At 36.3% G+C, this 16644-nt stretch overlaps 1 protein-coding gene across 11 annotated transcripts in view; it reads right to left on the bottom strand.

The window, feature by feature from the left end:
• KCNIP4 (potassium voltage-gated channel interacting protein 4) overlaps window positions 1-16644 on the bottom strand; it is a 380467-nt gene that overhangs the window by 79080 nt on the left and 284743 nt on the right. For 2 of the 11 annotated variants that reach the window (XM_048941679.1, XM_048941684.1), the window contains exon 1: window positions 11458-11848. The exons of 6 other annotated variants lie outside the window; for them this stretch is intronic. In XM_048941679.1, coding sequence (XP_048797636.1) covers window positions 11458-11569 — 112 coding nt within the window. In that variant the 5' untranslated portion in view covers window positions 11570-11848. Of the gene's footprint in view, window positions 1-11457; window positions 11849-16644 lie in introns of those variants that run through there. 3 more of the 11 variants (XM_048941689.1, XM_048941688.1, XM_048941692.1) reach the window with 3 other exon arrangements.

Here is a 16644-nt window from a genome sequence, read left to right as displayed (position 1 = left end):
TCTCCTTGCCCCTTTTTTACAACGAGCCAGAAAGACCTGCAGAAAAAAAAACCTCTCTCTATGTATATTTTTAAGAACTAAGATTGCAACGCTGAGAAATATTTCACAAGAAGACTACAGTTGAAAAGAAACAGTAGAGAATGTGAATGATATTGCTTACAATATCCAAGTTGAGACAGTGCTCATTTTTCATTCATATTTAGAATTACATTATCTTAGGTATTCTGAAACACAGTTTAAAACCCAAAGAATGCTCTATTTTAGGAATTCAATTATAATCGGATTAAAGTACTAAAACTATAGTTAGGTATGTTTTTCACCCAGAAACATGCAACTGTGCAGCAGAAATACTACACTGTGAATCACTTGGTACTAAATAACACCTCTTACTGCTTGCAGGGTAAGACTTGCATTTATTCAAGTAAGAATAAGAGAGATTATTCAAAAAATAAAACTATAAAAACTCTTCTCTCAGTGTTGAATAGTTTTATGCAGTTTCCAGGCAGCTTCCTGACCATCTAAGTCCATTGTATCCTGTTTTAGTCCAGCAGAACCCTGATCAATTAAGTACGTGGGCATGCTTTAGTTCTGCTGGGATTCATGACACCGATGAGACTGATCATGTTTACAACTATTGAGAAGTTATAAAACCATCAAGACATGAAAAGACTTTATGCTGAGGATAAAAAAAGCACTAATGCCTAAACTACATTTTCAAAGGTTGACAAGTGAACTAGGTCACAGATCAAAACCCAGGGTCATGCATAAAGGTGGTTTGATTTTCAGCGAAGTTTCTTCTGAAATCTGCCACAATTCTTCTGTTTCAACACTGCATTGAAAATGATTCCATTCAGTGCCTCCGGGCCTGACTATGACCCACGTAAGAGGCAACAAATCTCCACCTGTCTTTGCATCGGGTGGCATGCACGTTAGCTCATTTACCTCTTTCTATACTCAGGTGAGTAGAACCTGAGTCTCCAAGGAGCAGTTCTGTCCTGTTATTGTCTATTCAGGCAAGCATTGACTCTCTCCCTCCCATCAGGTGCTGCAGATAAGGAATGTTCTGGAGAGTAAAGAAAAGGTGAGCTGCCGTAAATATTGACCTGCTGCTACTTCTGAGCAGCAGAGAACTATGAGACTGCAGCCCCCAGACCCACCTGCATTCTCACCATCTGCTTCCCAATCTGTACAAACAGAAGCAACCCCTGAACTGTACGGCCTTTAGGAAGGCACTCTCTGGTTTTTTAAATAATAACCAATGGAATGGATGTGACCACAGCCTCCGGTTACACAAATAATGTGTAACTGCACAAATCAGTAAATTTCATAACAGCAAAAAACTGGCACTACGAATTTTATTTAATTATGACTTTTCAGACACTTCTATTCAGGCATTCATACCTCCCCTATGAGGACAGGCTGAGGGAGTTGGGCTTGTTCAGCCTGGAGAAGAGAAGGCTGCGGGGTGACCTCATTGCAGCCTATCAATACCTGAAGGGAACCTACACCCAGGAGGGGAGTAAACTCTTCAAAAGGGCTGACGACAGCAGGACTAGGGGAAATGGTTTTAAGTTGAAGGAGGGAAGATTTAGGTTAGATGTTAGGGGGAAGTTCTTTACTAGGAGAGTGGTTAGGCCCTGGAACGGGCTGCCCAGGGAGGTTGTGGATGCCCCGTCCTTGGACGTGTTTAAGGCCAGGTTGGACGGGGTCCTGGGCAACCTGATCTGAATATGTATGTTGGTGGCCCTGCTAGGCAGGGGGGTTGGAACTACATGATCCTTGGGGTCCCTTCCAACCCGGGTGATTCTGTGATTCTGTGATTCTGTGATTCATGAGATACTTGTTTAACCTGGCACAGATGAAAGAGATCTGAATAAAAGCTTGGAATAACACTATTTTCAGAAATTCCTTCTCCATTTGGAAAAAAAGCTAGAACCACAAATTCATGGTAATATATGGGTACACAGCGAAGCATCCATTTATTGGTAGTATTTTTAAGAAAACAACCTATACTTTTGTGTTGACTGCTATATTTGAAATGTGCAATTTTTGCGTAATATTCAGAGAGAATAAAGTGGTGGACATGTTCCATCTCTGAAGAAATAAGCTGGAACTTTATGTAGTCCAGTGTATTACATTTGTTCATCTGAGAAAAAAAAGCGTGCAGAAAAGTTTGTCTGATGTATCTGAAGATCAGAGGCTGAATACAATCCCAAAACAATTATTCTGAGCTAATTGATTGGGCTCAGTTTAGTGATTCCAGTAATGAGAATGAAAAATTGCCCAGAGGAGGGAGAAATAACTGAAAACAAGATCTTATTTTTCCCCCCAGCAATATAAATTATATTATTAATTACTGAAATATAAGAGAAACAAGTATTTACATTGTGTCATCATTGAAATAAAACAAGGAAGATCCCATCCTTGTTGATTTTATAACTCCAAAAGTCTATCTGCAACATGAAATTATATTCTCCATTAACTTGCTATTTATTATTTATATTGTAATATTAGATTAGGATGGAATGTATTTCCTATATTTCTTTGGGAAAAGAGAATCCTATAGAAATTCTCCACAATTTAATATCAGAATAATATATTGTGCTGAAATTAAAAATCCATGTACCTTACAGATGTGTTGTATTAAAAGTATATGATGAGTGAGAGATTAAGAAGTAGGGCCTGCAGTTTGAAATATTTAAAAGGAAATAAAAGGCAAAAAATATTTCTTACTGTTATTTGTAATTTATGAAATTCTGCAAATCTGTCTACTTTCATTTATTACACCATAAAATGAAAATATTCTAAAGTTATTTGCCATATATATTTCACTACATATGTGATATGTACTTGTTGCATGCACTATATATCTCACAAAGGAATCCATTATTCTATATAAACATGTAAGTATAAATAAGTACAGATTATTTGTAATAAATACTTTTTTTTTTTATGCTTAGAAAGAATAGGCATCATGAAACTCAGCTGAAGAAAAGATACAGGTGTTCAACAGGAGATGCTTACCTTAGTAAAGTAAAAATCTTACAGTAATTTATATTGGATCTACTTTTTATTAGAATCTGAGATATGACTACCTGCTTTCTCAACAGCAAAATAGAAGTCATTAGTGGTAAAGAATAAAGCGGGCTATTGGTTAATGTCAGCACTTTTCTGGTTGGATTGAGAAGTCCTTATGTATAAAAGATCTCAAACAATTGAAGCTATTTGTAGCTATCACCACAATCAAAATTCAAACTTGGGCTCCAGGTTTTGAGAGTGTGATTGCAAGAGATCTGCAGACGTATGTCTCATATGGCCTCACTACTCCAGCATCTGAAGCATCTTCTAATCTACTTGCCCTCAAAACAGTTTGTGAACTAACTAGTATAATTTCCACCATTTTCTATACCCTAAGGTCACAAAGAAAGGGAGTCATAATGAGAGTTCCCAAATGCCAAACAGCTTTCTAACAATTTAGTGTCAATTCTTCTAATTATGTAACTGAAGGTGCTGATAATTGATACCCGTATGACAGAAAAATAACAAAGCATGTTATAAACAAGTCAAACTATTTAAGAAATACAGAGAAAAGCTGAACACAGGTTATCTAAGGATAATGATCACTCCTGCTCTTGTGAAAAAGCTACAGCAAAAAACAATGGAACACAACTGTTGATGTTTCAGTGTAAACAGTACCCCTGCCTGGTCACTTGCTGAAAGATTCAATGACATTTCTCTTCAAGTGCAGTATATTCTTCTGTTGCTATCTGCTATCTTGTTACTGCTTCAAAAAAAAAAAACAAAAACCTTGCAATACATATGCCAACCTACTAAATTTGGTTTAGTTCAAATTCCATGATGACGTGCTGAATCTAGAACTTCATCTTCTACTGAGAAACGAAGACATCTAAAAAATTTGCAATACAGAGAAAAGGAAGGAGTTCAAACCGCTAGTACATAGGTTAACTATTATAGCTTTATTTTGCAGATACAGCCAGGATGAACCAGCATGTTTGATGTCCACACTGGATGTCTGCAGTGACCACTTAGTGATGAGCCCCCCCAACAGATCACAGGGAAATACTATTTTTGAAGCACAGAATGCTGCATTTCTTACGGTGTACATACACAGAAGTACATGCTTTAGTGTAATATGTGTGACTGTTTACTTTACTAATTATTCTTTTCTGCAAGCAGGGCAGGGAGTTGCCCTCTCCTTGCTTAGCAACTCATTTGCTTGGCGATAGATAACTGAGTAAACTAGCCCTTATTATTCCCTTCTCAACCACTGCTTCTCTCCTCTAATTCCCCTCTCCCACTCCAAACCCAGCAGCTTTATCAGCAAGGAACAAACTATCTGTGGGAGCAACACAAAAGTCAACTGCTGCACTTCATCTTGACTTGACTCATTTCAGTGAACTTTGATCGATATCCCTCCTTCATACTTACAAGAGCCCTGCTGTCTGCACAATGCCCTGTTTAATTTGGTATCATTCACTGCTTATATGCTTAGTGGGAGGCTGAAAATAAAATGCACCAGGACATGGACAGATGTCTCTCAGAAATATTCAAGGTCAGTTTATTTAAATAAGCATCTGAAAACCAGACAACTGCACATATGGAATCCATCCATCCATTTAAAAGCAAGTATATAATATGCAATCTGTCCAACAGTCTGCTATTTTAATACAGAAATATAAACTATTTAGTAATAAAATATTTTATAGGCAAATAATAATGTGATCAATAAAGATACACACATGTAGATATATATATTAAATAAAAAATACTATGTAAGAACTTGTCTGACTTTTCATTATATAGTTGATTCTTTGGAATACCATAGCTCTTTAAAGTTACTCAGTGCCAAAATTTGATACACAAAGTCTTAACTTTATTTCTTTCTTCAGCCAATGTACACAGATATATACAAATATACAATCAATCTACTGCTATGGTAGTTCAAAACATTCACAGACTACAGCCTTTAGAAGGGCATATTAGCCTTCTACAACTCAAAGAGGCTGGTATGTGCTTGCTCATGCTGCTACAGTATACAGCAAGAGAGTCCAGATGACATGGCAAATTCAGCTTTATAACTGCTTTTACAATTTTTCTCAAAGACAGTTTCATGAGAATATTTATTATGAGCTAAAATGCATAATGAACAGTAAAATGATAGCATAATTGCTTGAAATTATGTTATCATTTTCTCATTACGTGGAACAGATTCAACTGCTTTATAGACCTTGATGCTTCATTGAGGTCTGCACGTAACCCAGAGATATAAACACCTAAAAATTTAATTCCGTATCAATGTTTTCACTGATATCAAAGATGAAAAGTTCTGGTTGAAAATTGTGTCAAAGATGGAGCAGATAATTTAAAATTTCAAGAGACCATAGGCAAGTATATTATTCCTACATTAAAGCACAATTATAGACTTTTTTTTCATTCAGTCATTCTATCACTGCACATATTTGATTTTGTAAAGCCACATTAAACAATCATTATTTATGCCTGCAAACATCACATTCTAAAGTAAAGCCTTCCAGATTCTCAGCCCCAAAGTACGTTAGCAATGCTTTTCTCTCCTCACCTTAACTCAGTTGACTCTGCGTAGTTACGTTTCAGAAACATACATTGTCACAGCAAATCTCTGTCATCATAAAATGAATGACTTTATGTGGAGCTATGTTTTAAAACCAGCCTGAAGCAACGGCAGCATGCAGAGAGAAAATGAGTAACAGGGTATTCTGTAGGAATTTCCTGGCATCCACTATTAGATGCAGTCTTTGCTACACATACTAAATATATTTTACTTGCCTCTCTTGGAAATGTTTTTCTCTATGTTCTGGGAGAAAATACTTTCTTCCCTTTCCAATGACATACACTTTTTAGCCAGCAGTGGTTCTTAAAGCTATTATGATTGAATACTGAGTGTTTTCTGGGCATTCTTTTCTTCATCTTCTGATTTCCTTTGTTGGTATAGGATCTATTAGTATCTATTTGTTTCATTAACTTGTAACAGTGTGATGAAGGGCAGGTGACAGTTCATGCATCTAGTACACTCTGATACGCTCTAGTCCTTTGCTTTTCTTCTCCAGGTGTTTATTATATTCCAATTGTTTCTCAAATGAGTTTGCACTCAACATAGGTATTCAGAATCTATGTGAACAATGATAGTAAAATGGTCCTGAGAAAGAGGCCTGATCAAGTCTGGAGGAAAAGGTGGTAAAAACCCAGATATCCTGAATGATCTTAAGATGAATACCAGCATTCCTTGAATGAAAATTCAGAAGATGCTCAAAAGTAACCAGTCTTTGCAGAGAGGAATACAAAGAGAAACTGCCCTAACTGCTTGAAAATAGTCAGTCCCTCAGGCTAAAGTGAGTGTCACTAAAAGAATCTTCTTGCAGAAAAATCAAGGCTGGGAACTCAAAAGGAGGAACCAGTAATTGAGAGGAATGGCCCTTCCAAAGCAGGGTGGCCAACAAGTGTCTTCCCTAAGACAGGATGAAGATGTACTGTGTGATTCTGAGCCAGACAGTATTTCTAGTACAGTGGGTGAGTGCACACTAAACAGATATGCTTTATCTACAGTCAAAAAAAATTGGAATACCTAATCCTTCCAGAAACACACATGTGAAGGTTACATAAGTTGTACTTACAGCGGACTGTTTACACCATGTATTTTTTGACATCTCTTAAAGTAAGCCTTCCCACTTTTTATATGGTCAGCATCCAAACTTTGAACTGATCAGAATTTTCGGATATTAATTTCACTAGAGAAGCTCATGCTCTGATTGTCATCCTCACACAGATTTAGTAAAGAAGTCCTTGGGAAGTAGCTGATGAGAAAATCTCTAAAAGAAAAGACCCCCCTTAAAACTTTTATTTCAATTGTCCCATTTCACTCATAGTTTGGTAAAAACAAACCTATAGGCTGATGCATGACTTCCCTGTTTTTTTTACAGGAAAAGGATGATTTTGCTTTTCTTCATTTATCAAACGAATTGTATTTGTATGTCTTATCATTGGTCTACGTAGGTTACGAAAGTTAGTAAAACAACTGCAAAGCAAAACAAAACCCTCAGTTCCAATACAATTATGTTACGTTTATTCTTTCACTATATAAGAACATGACAGCCTCAGTTAAGATGATACTTCCCAAAATGCAATCATGTTTCCCATGAAAACCTAGTTTTTGAGGCAAACTGAAGAGAAAATAGAATATCTTCAACTACTTCAACAGTTCAAGAGGCATCTGGATGAGGAGCTGAAAGATATGGTTTAGTAGCTTGTGGTAGCGGTGGTAATGAGAAGACGGTTGGACTAGATGATCTTATAGGTTGTTTCCAACTTTGCGATTCTATGATTCTATGATTCTATACCCTGAGTAGAACGTAACAGTTTCAGTAAATTTCAGCCTGCCTTGCACAGCCACCAGTTCATGGAAGATTCAAATTTGGATAATTTTTATCAGTCACATCTAAACAAAGTTATTTCACACGAAAACTCACTTTCTTTTTTTGAGCCGTTTTTCACAGAAAAGCACAAAGGAATGGAGAATCATCTGTTAGCAGTACATCTTTACCCGTATCATTCATTTACTACAAGGGGAGAGTAATGCTGAACTTAAGGCAATATTTTAAATATTCCTGTTTTTGCTGAACTGTAAGGGTAGCTTACAACATGTTAACACAGATGGTTGCAGACAGACCTAAGCTTATCCTCCCTGTGCTTTTAGGTATTTGAGTCCAAAACAGATAGAAAAGAGGACACATTTCAGCATGTTAGTGTGACAGAACAAATCAGCTCAAATGCACTGACATGACTTCTGGATTTCTGCCTATCCAACACAGGAAGAAAAACTGGTCTTTCTGTACCTTTCCATTAAAAAGACAGACAACTAACCTTACTTAAAGAATGTGTGTAACTCCCTCTCCTATTTCCAGATTCTAACCACAGCAACAATCCTCAGTTTACTCTCAAAACTGACTTTACAGCCAAATATGTTCCCTGATAACTGTAAGTAATTGCCCTTCTTATTGCATCACCAAAAGAGAAACTGAGTCTCAAGTAGTTCTACCAAGCCTTCATTCACTTGAAAGATGTATAAAGCTGTTGGCCATTCAGACATCAAACATATACCTGAATAAACACTTAAAGGATAACAGCAAGCTCTGAAAACAGAACTCAGTGGAAACAAAAGAGTGGGAATAGTAGGGTGTGGAATAGATTACAACTCTGGTTGGTTATGATCACAAAACATTTCTATATGATATGTTATACTTAAAAACATAATGAATGTATAATGAAGGAGGAAGCACAAAGTTTGTCCCAATAACGGCTTTGTTTATACAACCCCCTGACACATATAACACACACATATATATATATATAGTTTCCCAAATTGCTGTCACATGACAAACATTATCTGCACGCAAATATAAATAAAATGAATTCTTCACTTTTCCAGTTCTCTCCCCTCCAAGCTTCTGGAAGATTCATTCCCTCTGTATCTAGTGCACTGATCCTCTGTTCCACTCACAAACTCCTTCCTGTGCGCCCCTTGCAGCTGAATAACAAAGCAAAAATTCACCCAGCAGCAAAAACTTCAGGCAAGGAAGACGAAGGGAAGATATTGATCAGCATCAAACCTCTTTCAAAGTAACAGAAGGAGAGGAAAAGGAGATTTTCATTCTCACAGTAAAAGTGGTATTAATTCAATTCAGTGTTATAACTGAAGGAGATCGTTGGCACCAGTGAAATCAGCTTCCCTCTCATTCTGGTCGACCTTTTCTGATTGTTGGAAAGTAGAAGAGGGATGAAGTAGCAGAACATGGTCCCTAGATAAGATAGGATCAAGTCAGATTCCTTGCCCTGTCAAACACTGAACACTGTAATAAAACTGTGCAGATCGCCTGGATTCATCTAATGCTCCCATGGAGGAGTTGGGGCAGTCAAGCTCTTGTTCACCATAACCCCTTTCCCTGTGTAAAGCAAAAAGGGTGACTGTCCACTATAGCACATTGAGTAGAACTGAAAACACTTTTGCAGGAGAGAGATCCGAGGAAGAATCACAGTAAAATATTTCCCATCATTGAATTGAAGAAGAGTTTTTTCCATGAGCATAGTACTATTTTATCTTTTTTTTTAGAATATAAATCTGAAAGTGCTTACATAGGAAAAACACTAGTTTGTACTACTCTGTAAATAACTATAAAGACAAACAATAAACAAGCTGCTGCAGTTTCCTTTTCTGCTGGTAGAAACTTGCGTAAAACATCATCAGAGCCTCAGTAAAATCTGTGGAGCATTAACATGGAGCCTCAGTAAAATCTGTGGAGCAACTAAAGATTTGTCATTTATGTGTGTTGCGTGCCATTTATTGGCAAACATTGGGACTCTCTATCAGTGATATTTTTGACATAACTCAATATATATGAGTTATTAAGACATCATTAGTACATTAAGATATCGGAAAGCCTACCTATGGAAGATTTGTTTCAGCTTCTACGGAGTAGGTGGGGAGGGCTCAATGCTGATTTTGGTTTCAAGATTAACCTTGACCATTCAATCATCTTTGCACATCAACAGCAAGCCTGGCCTTTCAGTGTGGGAACAACAAGCCACTTGTTTTGACTATCTTACAGACAATCCTTCGTCATCTGGGGCAGAATTCTTGTTTAATGGTAATGGCAGCACCTCAGTGTGGAAGAATTTAATAGATTACATCAGCCTTAGGGGAACTAGAAATCCTCTGAGACAATGGAGCTATTCACACTGAAGATGTTCTTAATATACTCACAATACTTTGTAATGTTTAATCTTTTTACATTTAGAGGTTTGTTTTATGATACTAGGTACATTTGAAAGAAATTACTATATTATCATTAAGGAAAAATGCAGATAATCGTCATATTAGCAGAGAAAGTTAGACTTCAGTTGATATTCAGTTCAACTTACACTTATGTTAAAATCACTGTAATGCTTAATGGTTTTCTGGGGGTGGTTTTGTTTGTTTGTTCGTTTTGAAAGGTGATAGAGTTGAAATTACATGAAGCATTGTCCAGACTTAATTATAATATAATTCTGTGAAAAGTTAAGAAAGGGATATCTTGTAAAAAAAGTGCATTATAATTATTTGTCTATAAATTATGTTACCACACACAATGAAGTAAAAGTTAACAGATAAGAGGAATTTTAAGGTGCTAAAAATGCTGCAAACCAAGAGAAAGAAGAAATAAAAAGTGTGTGTTATGAAAAGAATTACTCACTGTTTAGAATTCAAAAAATACCTTAATTCCATAACAAATGCATTATATAGAAACATAGCAACTGTTATATATTCTCTCCACATATGCTTTTAAGGATGACTTATTTCAGTAGTTCAGTAACTATAAAAGTGCTGTGTTAAAGATTTCACATTTTATCAGCACACCGAGTGATTTTATGAGGTGATGATGTGAATCTGCATCCATCAAAGATCCTATTCCATGATGAAAAGTTAATGTTTCAGAAAACTGGAGTGCTCTCCTTGGCTACCTTTTTCTGACTTGAAAGCAATTGCACAGCAAAAAGGATTGGTTTTTGTTCACACGCACTAACACACTGAGAAAAGCAAGTATTTTCCAAGCAAATGTTTTAGTGAGTGAATGGTTTCTGTTTACTATAGCAGTACCCACTAAGAAATTTTGTTCAAAAGTTCACAAAATCTCATTAACAATTAAGCTGAAACAGCCTATTTCAATAAAACAGGTATTAAAAACCACACAATTTGTATACAGATAAAATTCCTATTAAAATTATTGTGAAGTTCTCTTTGAGAGTAGATGATATGATATGATCCATACAGTAGGGAGGAGACAGGAATCTGAGCAAACAAACAGGAATTTAAAAATATATCTTAATTATATGTATATGGGGTATAATACATACACAATTGGCATATATGCTTTACTTTTTTGGGAAGGTATAAAACAGATTTGTTCCTAAAGCTATACCTATATTACTTATTCTGTAATAAAGGTGTTTTGTATTTAGCTATGAAAATGATCTAAAACATAGGTAGAGTCGGATCAAACCTCTAAATGCATAAATCAGAAAAACAGTGTTATAAACATGAACTGAGCTAAGATTCACTTAATGCACCAAGTTGTCTAGCAGTGAACAGCTTTCAAAGCAACTGACAGACAAATGCTACGTTCTCTGCTTTCATCCTTTTTAATTCTTTGTAAAATTCCAACCTGATGCTAGCATCTAACTAGCATCTTTTCCTGTTTTACAATAACAAAGTAAAAGCAGCAGGAACAATATCAGATTTTTAGTCTGACTGCTATTTTCTCCTTCCAAGCATTTTCATTTCACAGCTTTTATACCTGATGCTAAGTCTATTTTAGCAGATCAGACACCACACCTAGAAACAGCACAAACTGCGAGTGACCACTTTACCTTCAGAAAAATCAATCAGTCCCAGCAAATGAAGCAGCTTCAGAGATGCAAATATAATCACAACAATACCCACTGTTTGCAGTCCCTCCGACTCCCACTCTAGAGTCAACATTCTTCCAACAGGCAAATCATTCCAGTTGTCACACCAGCTTGCGATCAGAGGGAAACAAGAGGATTTTACCAATACTTTGCTTTGAAGAAAGTTGCAGCGGTGCCAAGCGACGTTGCGCTGGGCTGTGGCAGTTCACCAGCCACCCTAGCTGAGACGGAATTATCAGCTAAAGCCCCACATCTCTTGTTTCTTTAAGTACTGGATTTCATCAGAGGTGAGTCAATTTGAGAGGCTGAGGAGGACCACTAACCCCCGGGCATGGCATGGTATCCAGCAGGCAGCCTTACTTCAGAGCTGCTGGAGGAACATCTGTGCCAGAAGTGCAGACTTTGCTGTGCCTGTGCCAAGAAGAAACGTTCCCTGAGAACTTGCACGAGGGAGCACGCTGCTGTCAGCTCTCTGTGCTCCACTGCTTCCGGACCCAGGCTTTGCAATTCTCTCTGAGCTTTGCAGTCCTTCCCCAGCTTATTTTAGCACAAGTTTGGTTAAACATGACAAATGACAGTTTACTAGAGACAGACATCTCACACATGCTGAATGCTGCATGTCAGAAAATCCCTGCCCTCTGCATCAAAAGATGTAATGTGCAGGGAAGCACTGTCCCCACTGATTCTTATGCATCACCAGTATTTAATTAAAATCTTTAGTGGAAATAAGAAAATTAAAGAAATGCACGTCAGCATGATCAGTGCCCAGAGCTAGCAAAATATAGTGGTGTCAAGGAGACATGCACTGCCCAAATCCCCATTCTGCAGCCAGGGAGAATGTTTTATTTATTGATTGAGGAACAAAACAGCGCTTTTCTGTCTAAGAACAAGAACCTGGAAGTGCTGAACCACAAACTGATTCATAGACAGGGGAATTAGGCATTTTCAACAGCTTCTGGGAAGATGTTGCCCAGGCAATGCATCAGGGGAAGAGAAAAGAAGCTTATGATGCCAGCTGATTTACTGTACAATCTGTATAAAATTAATTGCCCTGTGTTTATTAACATGACTACCAAGAGAGTAGCCAGTGTAAATAATAAGCTCTGAAGCATTTTTGCAGCACATGTGTAAACAGTGTAAGCCCTAAATGCTAATGCGGTGCCTGTCGTAACCATTTAACTAAATTGTGCCCACCGGTTTACAAGGCAGTAGCATGAAGTGAAGGGAACTCAGAAAAATATAATTTTACTAAAGGTTCTAACACTGAAAGCAATCTCTTAAAAGAGGGGTGATAGTGACTGCTAACCTTAGATGACTTAACACTTTCAATTCAAAACAATTCTTAGTAATTTCTTGAGAAGCTTAGAAACTTTTACTTTTGGTCAGAAAACGATTACATTTTAATTCTGATTAATTCTAATAAACTAAAACATTAATGATTTTTTTATGGTCTACTACAAAAAGAAAGAAAACTACAACTCCCAATTGACAATGAAATTTTTTGTTATTCCTTGAATTACAATAACAAATCACATATTTTTTACCTATAGACAGGGCTCTAGAAGCTGTATACTTTTATTTATTGGGAAATCACATTTTTACTACAGTTCTTTTTAGGTTATATCTATGCAATACATAGCCAACAATATCTTCTGATTTCACTGTTCTAGATATTTAATACTAAAATGTCATGAGTTCTATATTATTTACATATGCTCTGAAACTGAAAATCAGTTTATTTTCCTATTCATGAGTAAAGCTAATGATTTGTAGTAGGAAAGCACACAGTTAAAAGATATCAAGCCAAATTCAGTGACCCCATCAGCATTTTCCTTGTACTATCAGTATTTAAACTAATTTCATGTAATGTTCCATTCCTTTTCAAAACAAGTACTATTTTCTTACCTCTTTTAAGTTTCTAAATACTCTCAATAATCTTCCCATTTTAATGCTCTAACCTGGTTATCTTAATCTCATCTACGTTTTCTCCTTCTTTTTATTACCATTTACTTTTATCTTTGTCTCAGAATTTCTTCTTTTTCTCAAATGTTGTAGCATGGCCAACCACTCAGGGTATTTCAGGGCTCAAAACGATCCCTGGTTGGGAAATTTGAAACACGTTGTTTTACAGACTTTAAAGAGGCAGAAATCCTAATATAATGAAAGCAACAACAATATAGTAGTGAGACATGCCTTAGTGATTAATAAATTGCATCAGGATTAAAATTGAGAAATTTGTTGGTCTACATCCTAGCAGTAGTCTACTTTTGGGAGAAGAAGTAGGAGCAGAGGCTCTTCTAATCACTAAAAGTGCCGGCCCACGTACAGAAAGCCACCCAGCAGGAAGTGTTGGACATAAACTAGTCTTTTGTTTTTTGTCTTCACACAAGGAAAGACAACTAGATGTCTTCCAAAAAATAAAAAGGCCAGAAATAACAATTTTTCATAGTTTGGGGGGCCAATTCTGTCTGTTCTGCAAATGAGACACAGAAACACTTTTAAAGAAATAAACTGTTTACTAATTTAATTGATTAATTACTTCCAAAAGTACATCCTTAAAAAAAAAAAAAAAAAAAAAAAAGAGAGTTAGAAGAAACACACAGAGACTTTGTGATTCTCCAATACTTAGCTCTGAAAATAAAGCAGTAAAGACATTCAACAGTGTGGAAAGGAAAAGGAAGCAATGTACAAAATGTGTCTTTCAATACTCCATGCAACACATCCAAATAATTTACAGAGGTGAATTCTTCTACAGTCATTTAAAAAAAAAAAAATAAAATAAAATAAAAAAAAAGTCATGTCTCAAAGCATTTGAAAATGAAATCAGTCTTGAGCAAAGAGTTAAATGAGTTACATCTTCATATTCTGATCACTTCCTAAATTCATAGCCAAGTTTAACTTCTGTCTCTCGCTTCATATTTTGAGCAATATTTCTAAAAAAATATTTCTGTAAGTCCATATGGGTTGCCTGTATTGACACTATGAGAAAATTTTAAAAGCTGTTAAAAGTAAAGGAAATTCTTTATCAATACTCTCTCTAGGATGTGAAGGAAAACACCATCCTTCACATGAAGCAATGAAACATCAGCAGACAGTTTATGATGACTCTAGAATGACAATGAGCCAAGCATTGCTCTGGCTCATTGTCATTCCTTAACTCCCTCTTTCATTTTGGATATTGCGATGCATTCTGGTGCTGACTTTGCATAAACTTCCTAATGATTCTTCAATAAGTTGTAACAGAAAAACCCACCAGTGTCAACGCTGCAGAATTGATAGAAAGCTATCACATCTAAACAGCACAAATTCCACTGGCTATAAATTCTTCTCCATGAAGATTTGAAGCAGAACCTCTAATGTTTGCCTGAAACTTGCGCTACCACCCTGAGGGCTTATTGAACGATTATCAGAACACATAAGCACGTCAGTACCTAAATTGTAATACAGAACACTCAAAATTATTAATGGGTCCCCATAGAAAAATAGACCATTAGGTTGATCTGCTGCTTTACAGCAACAGAGGAGTACATCTGGCAATGTGATGCATAACAAAGAATGGTGCTTCTCAAAGGCTAGGGTAGAGAACCTGACTATAGATCTGCCACCTCCTCTTTCTATCCATTGGTGATTATCTGTGCAAGGTTAAGTACATGTTTTTCTCCCTAAGTAAGTAGAGAAGAGAAACACGCATTGAAGCACTGTAGAGGGTCTCTTCTCTCTAGAAGTAAAAATCCTCAGGGAGTTCTGAAATGGAATGCTGTCAACCCAGTTTTGGAGTTCTTGCATAATATTTCTACAAACTATCCTGACTGTTGACTACATTACTTTAAATAGAATACTGTCCATATAGGAAGAAGCAAACATGAAATATGACTGTATTAGAGACAAAGATCTGATTGCTGAGTATTTCTGAATGCCTGGAAATGTTATTTATAAAGCTTATGTGTGGGAAACTAAATTTTAATAAATTCAAAGCAGGTAAGATCTACCATTTAAAAAAACAAACAAACAAACCAATAACCTACCCAATTTGACACATCACTAAAGGTAGCAAATGCTTCAGAATACCATGATAACATGTAGGGCATTATGAATATAACACATAAGGAATAAACTTTTGAAATACTAAGAAGTACTAGATAACTAGTAATTCTTTCATTCTTTCATTTGTGTATTAGGGTATACACTTTCCCTATAATTGTATATGATTAAACAGTTCTTTAAATATTATCAGGTATTATCCTATAACTCTTAAATACGTTGGTGATCTAGTTTAATTCCAGTAAATTCTTATCTTTTAACTACAAGCTGACATTGTAATTAACACAGTAAAAATATGAAATTTTATTTTACAACTTTAATTTTACAAGGAGTTTTGATTATCATTTGTAAATTCTTCTATTTGATTTCTGACTTTTATACATGATAGTAGAAAAATAAGAATACATATCTGATCTAAAATACATTGAATTAATTTATGTTTTTCCACTGTACTTTCTTTTCAACATCTGCTTGTAAACAGTGTCTCAAAAAGAAGGGCTCTCTTTATACTTTGATTTCCCTTGCTTTTCCATGTGGACATTCTATATCTACTATCATCTAATTTAGATCGGAGCTGACTAAAACTGAAAATAATTTTAATGATGAGGATATATCATTACTTGTTAATTGACTTGAATTGTACTTTTTCCTCAAATGAATGCCTTTGCCCAGTATTAGAAGCAACTTACGGGGGGGAAGAAGCTTTAATTGGCTAGCAGTAACACTTCATCAGAAATTATTTGATATTTTTGCCAAAAACTGGCTGAAAAGGAAAACAGAAAGAAAAAAAAAGAAGTATTGATTAGTTGTCTTTCTTTCTCTACTCTTTTTCCAGAGAAAAATGCCAGTCAGTCAGAAGAGAAAGAATCACAGAATTGTAGGGGTTGGAAGGGGCCTCCAGGGATCATCGAGTCCAACCCCCCTGCCAAAGCAGGTTCCCTACAGCAGGTCACTCAGGTAGGCATCCAGGCAGGTCTTGAACATCTCCAGAGAAGGAGACTCCACCACCTCCCTGGGCAGCCTGTTCCAGTGCTCCGTCACCCTCACTATAAAGAAGTGCCTGAGCACATTTGTGCAGAACTTCCTATGCTGCAGTTTCTGGCCGTT

Source organism: Lagopus muta, chromosome 4 (assembly GCF_023343835.1).
Source record: "Lagopus muta isolate bLagMut1 chromosome 4, bLagMut1 primary, whole genome shotgun sequence".
Lineage (NCBI taxonomy): Eukaryota > Metazoa > Chordata > Aves > Galliformes > Phasianidae > Lagopus > Lagopus muta.
The sequence above is the reverse complement of the archived record's forward strand: the minus strand, read 5'-3'. Positions and strand labels throughout refer to the sequence as shown.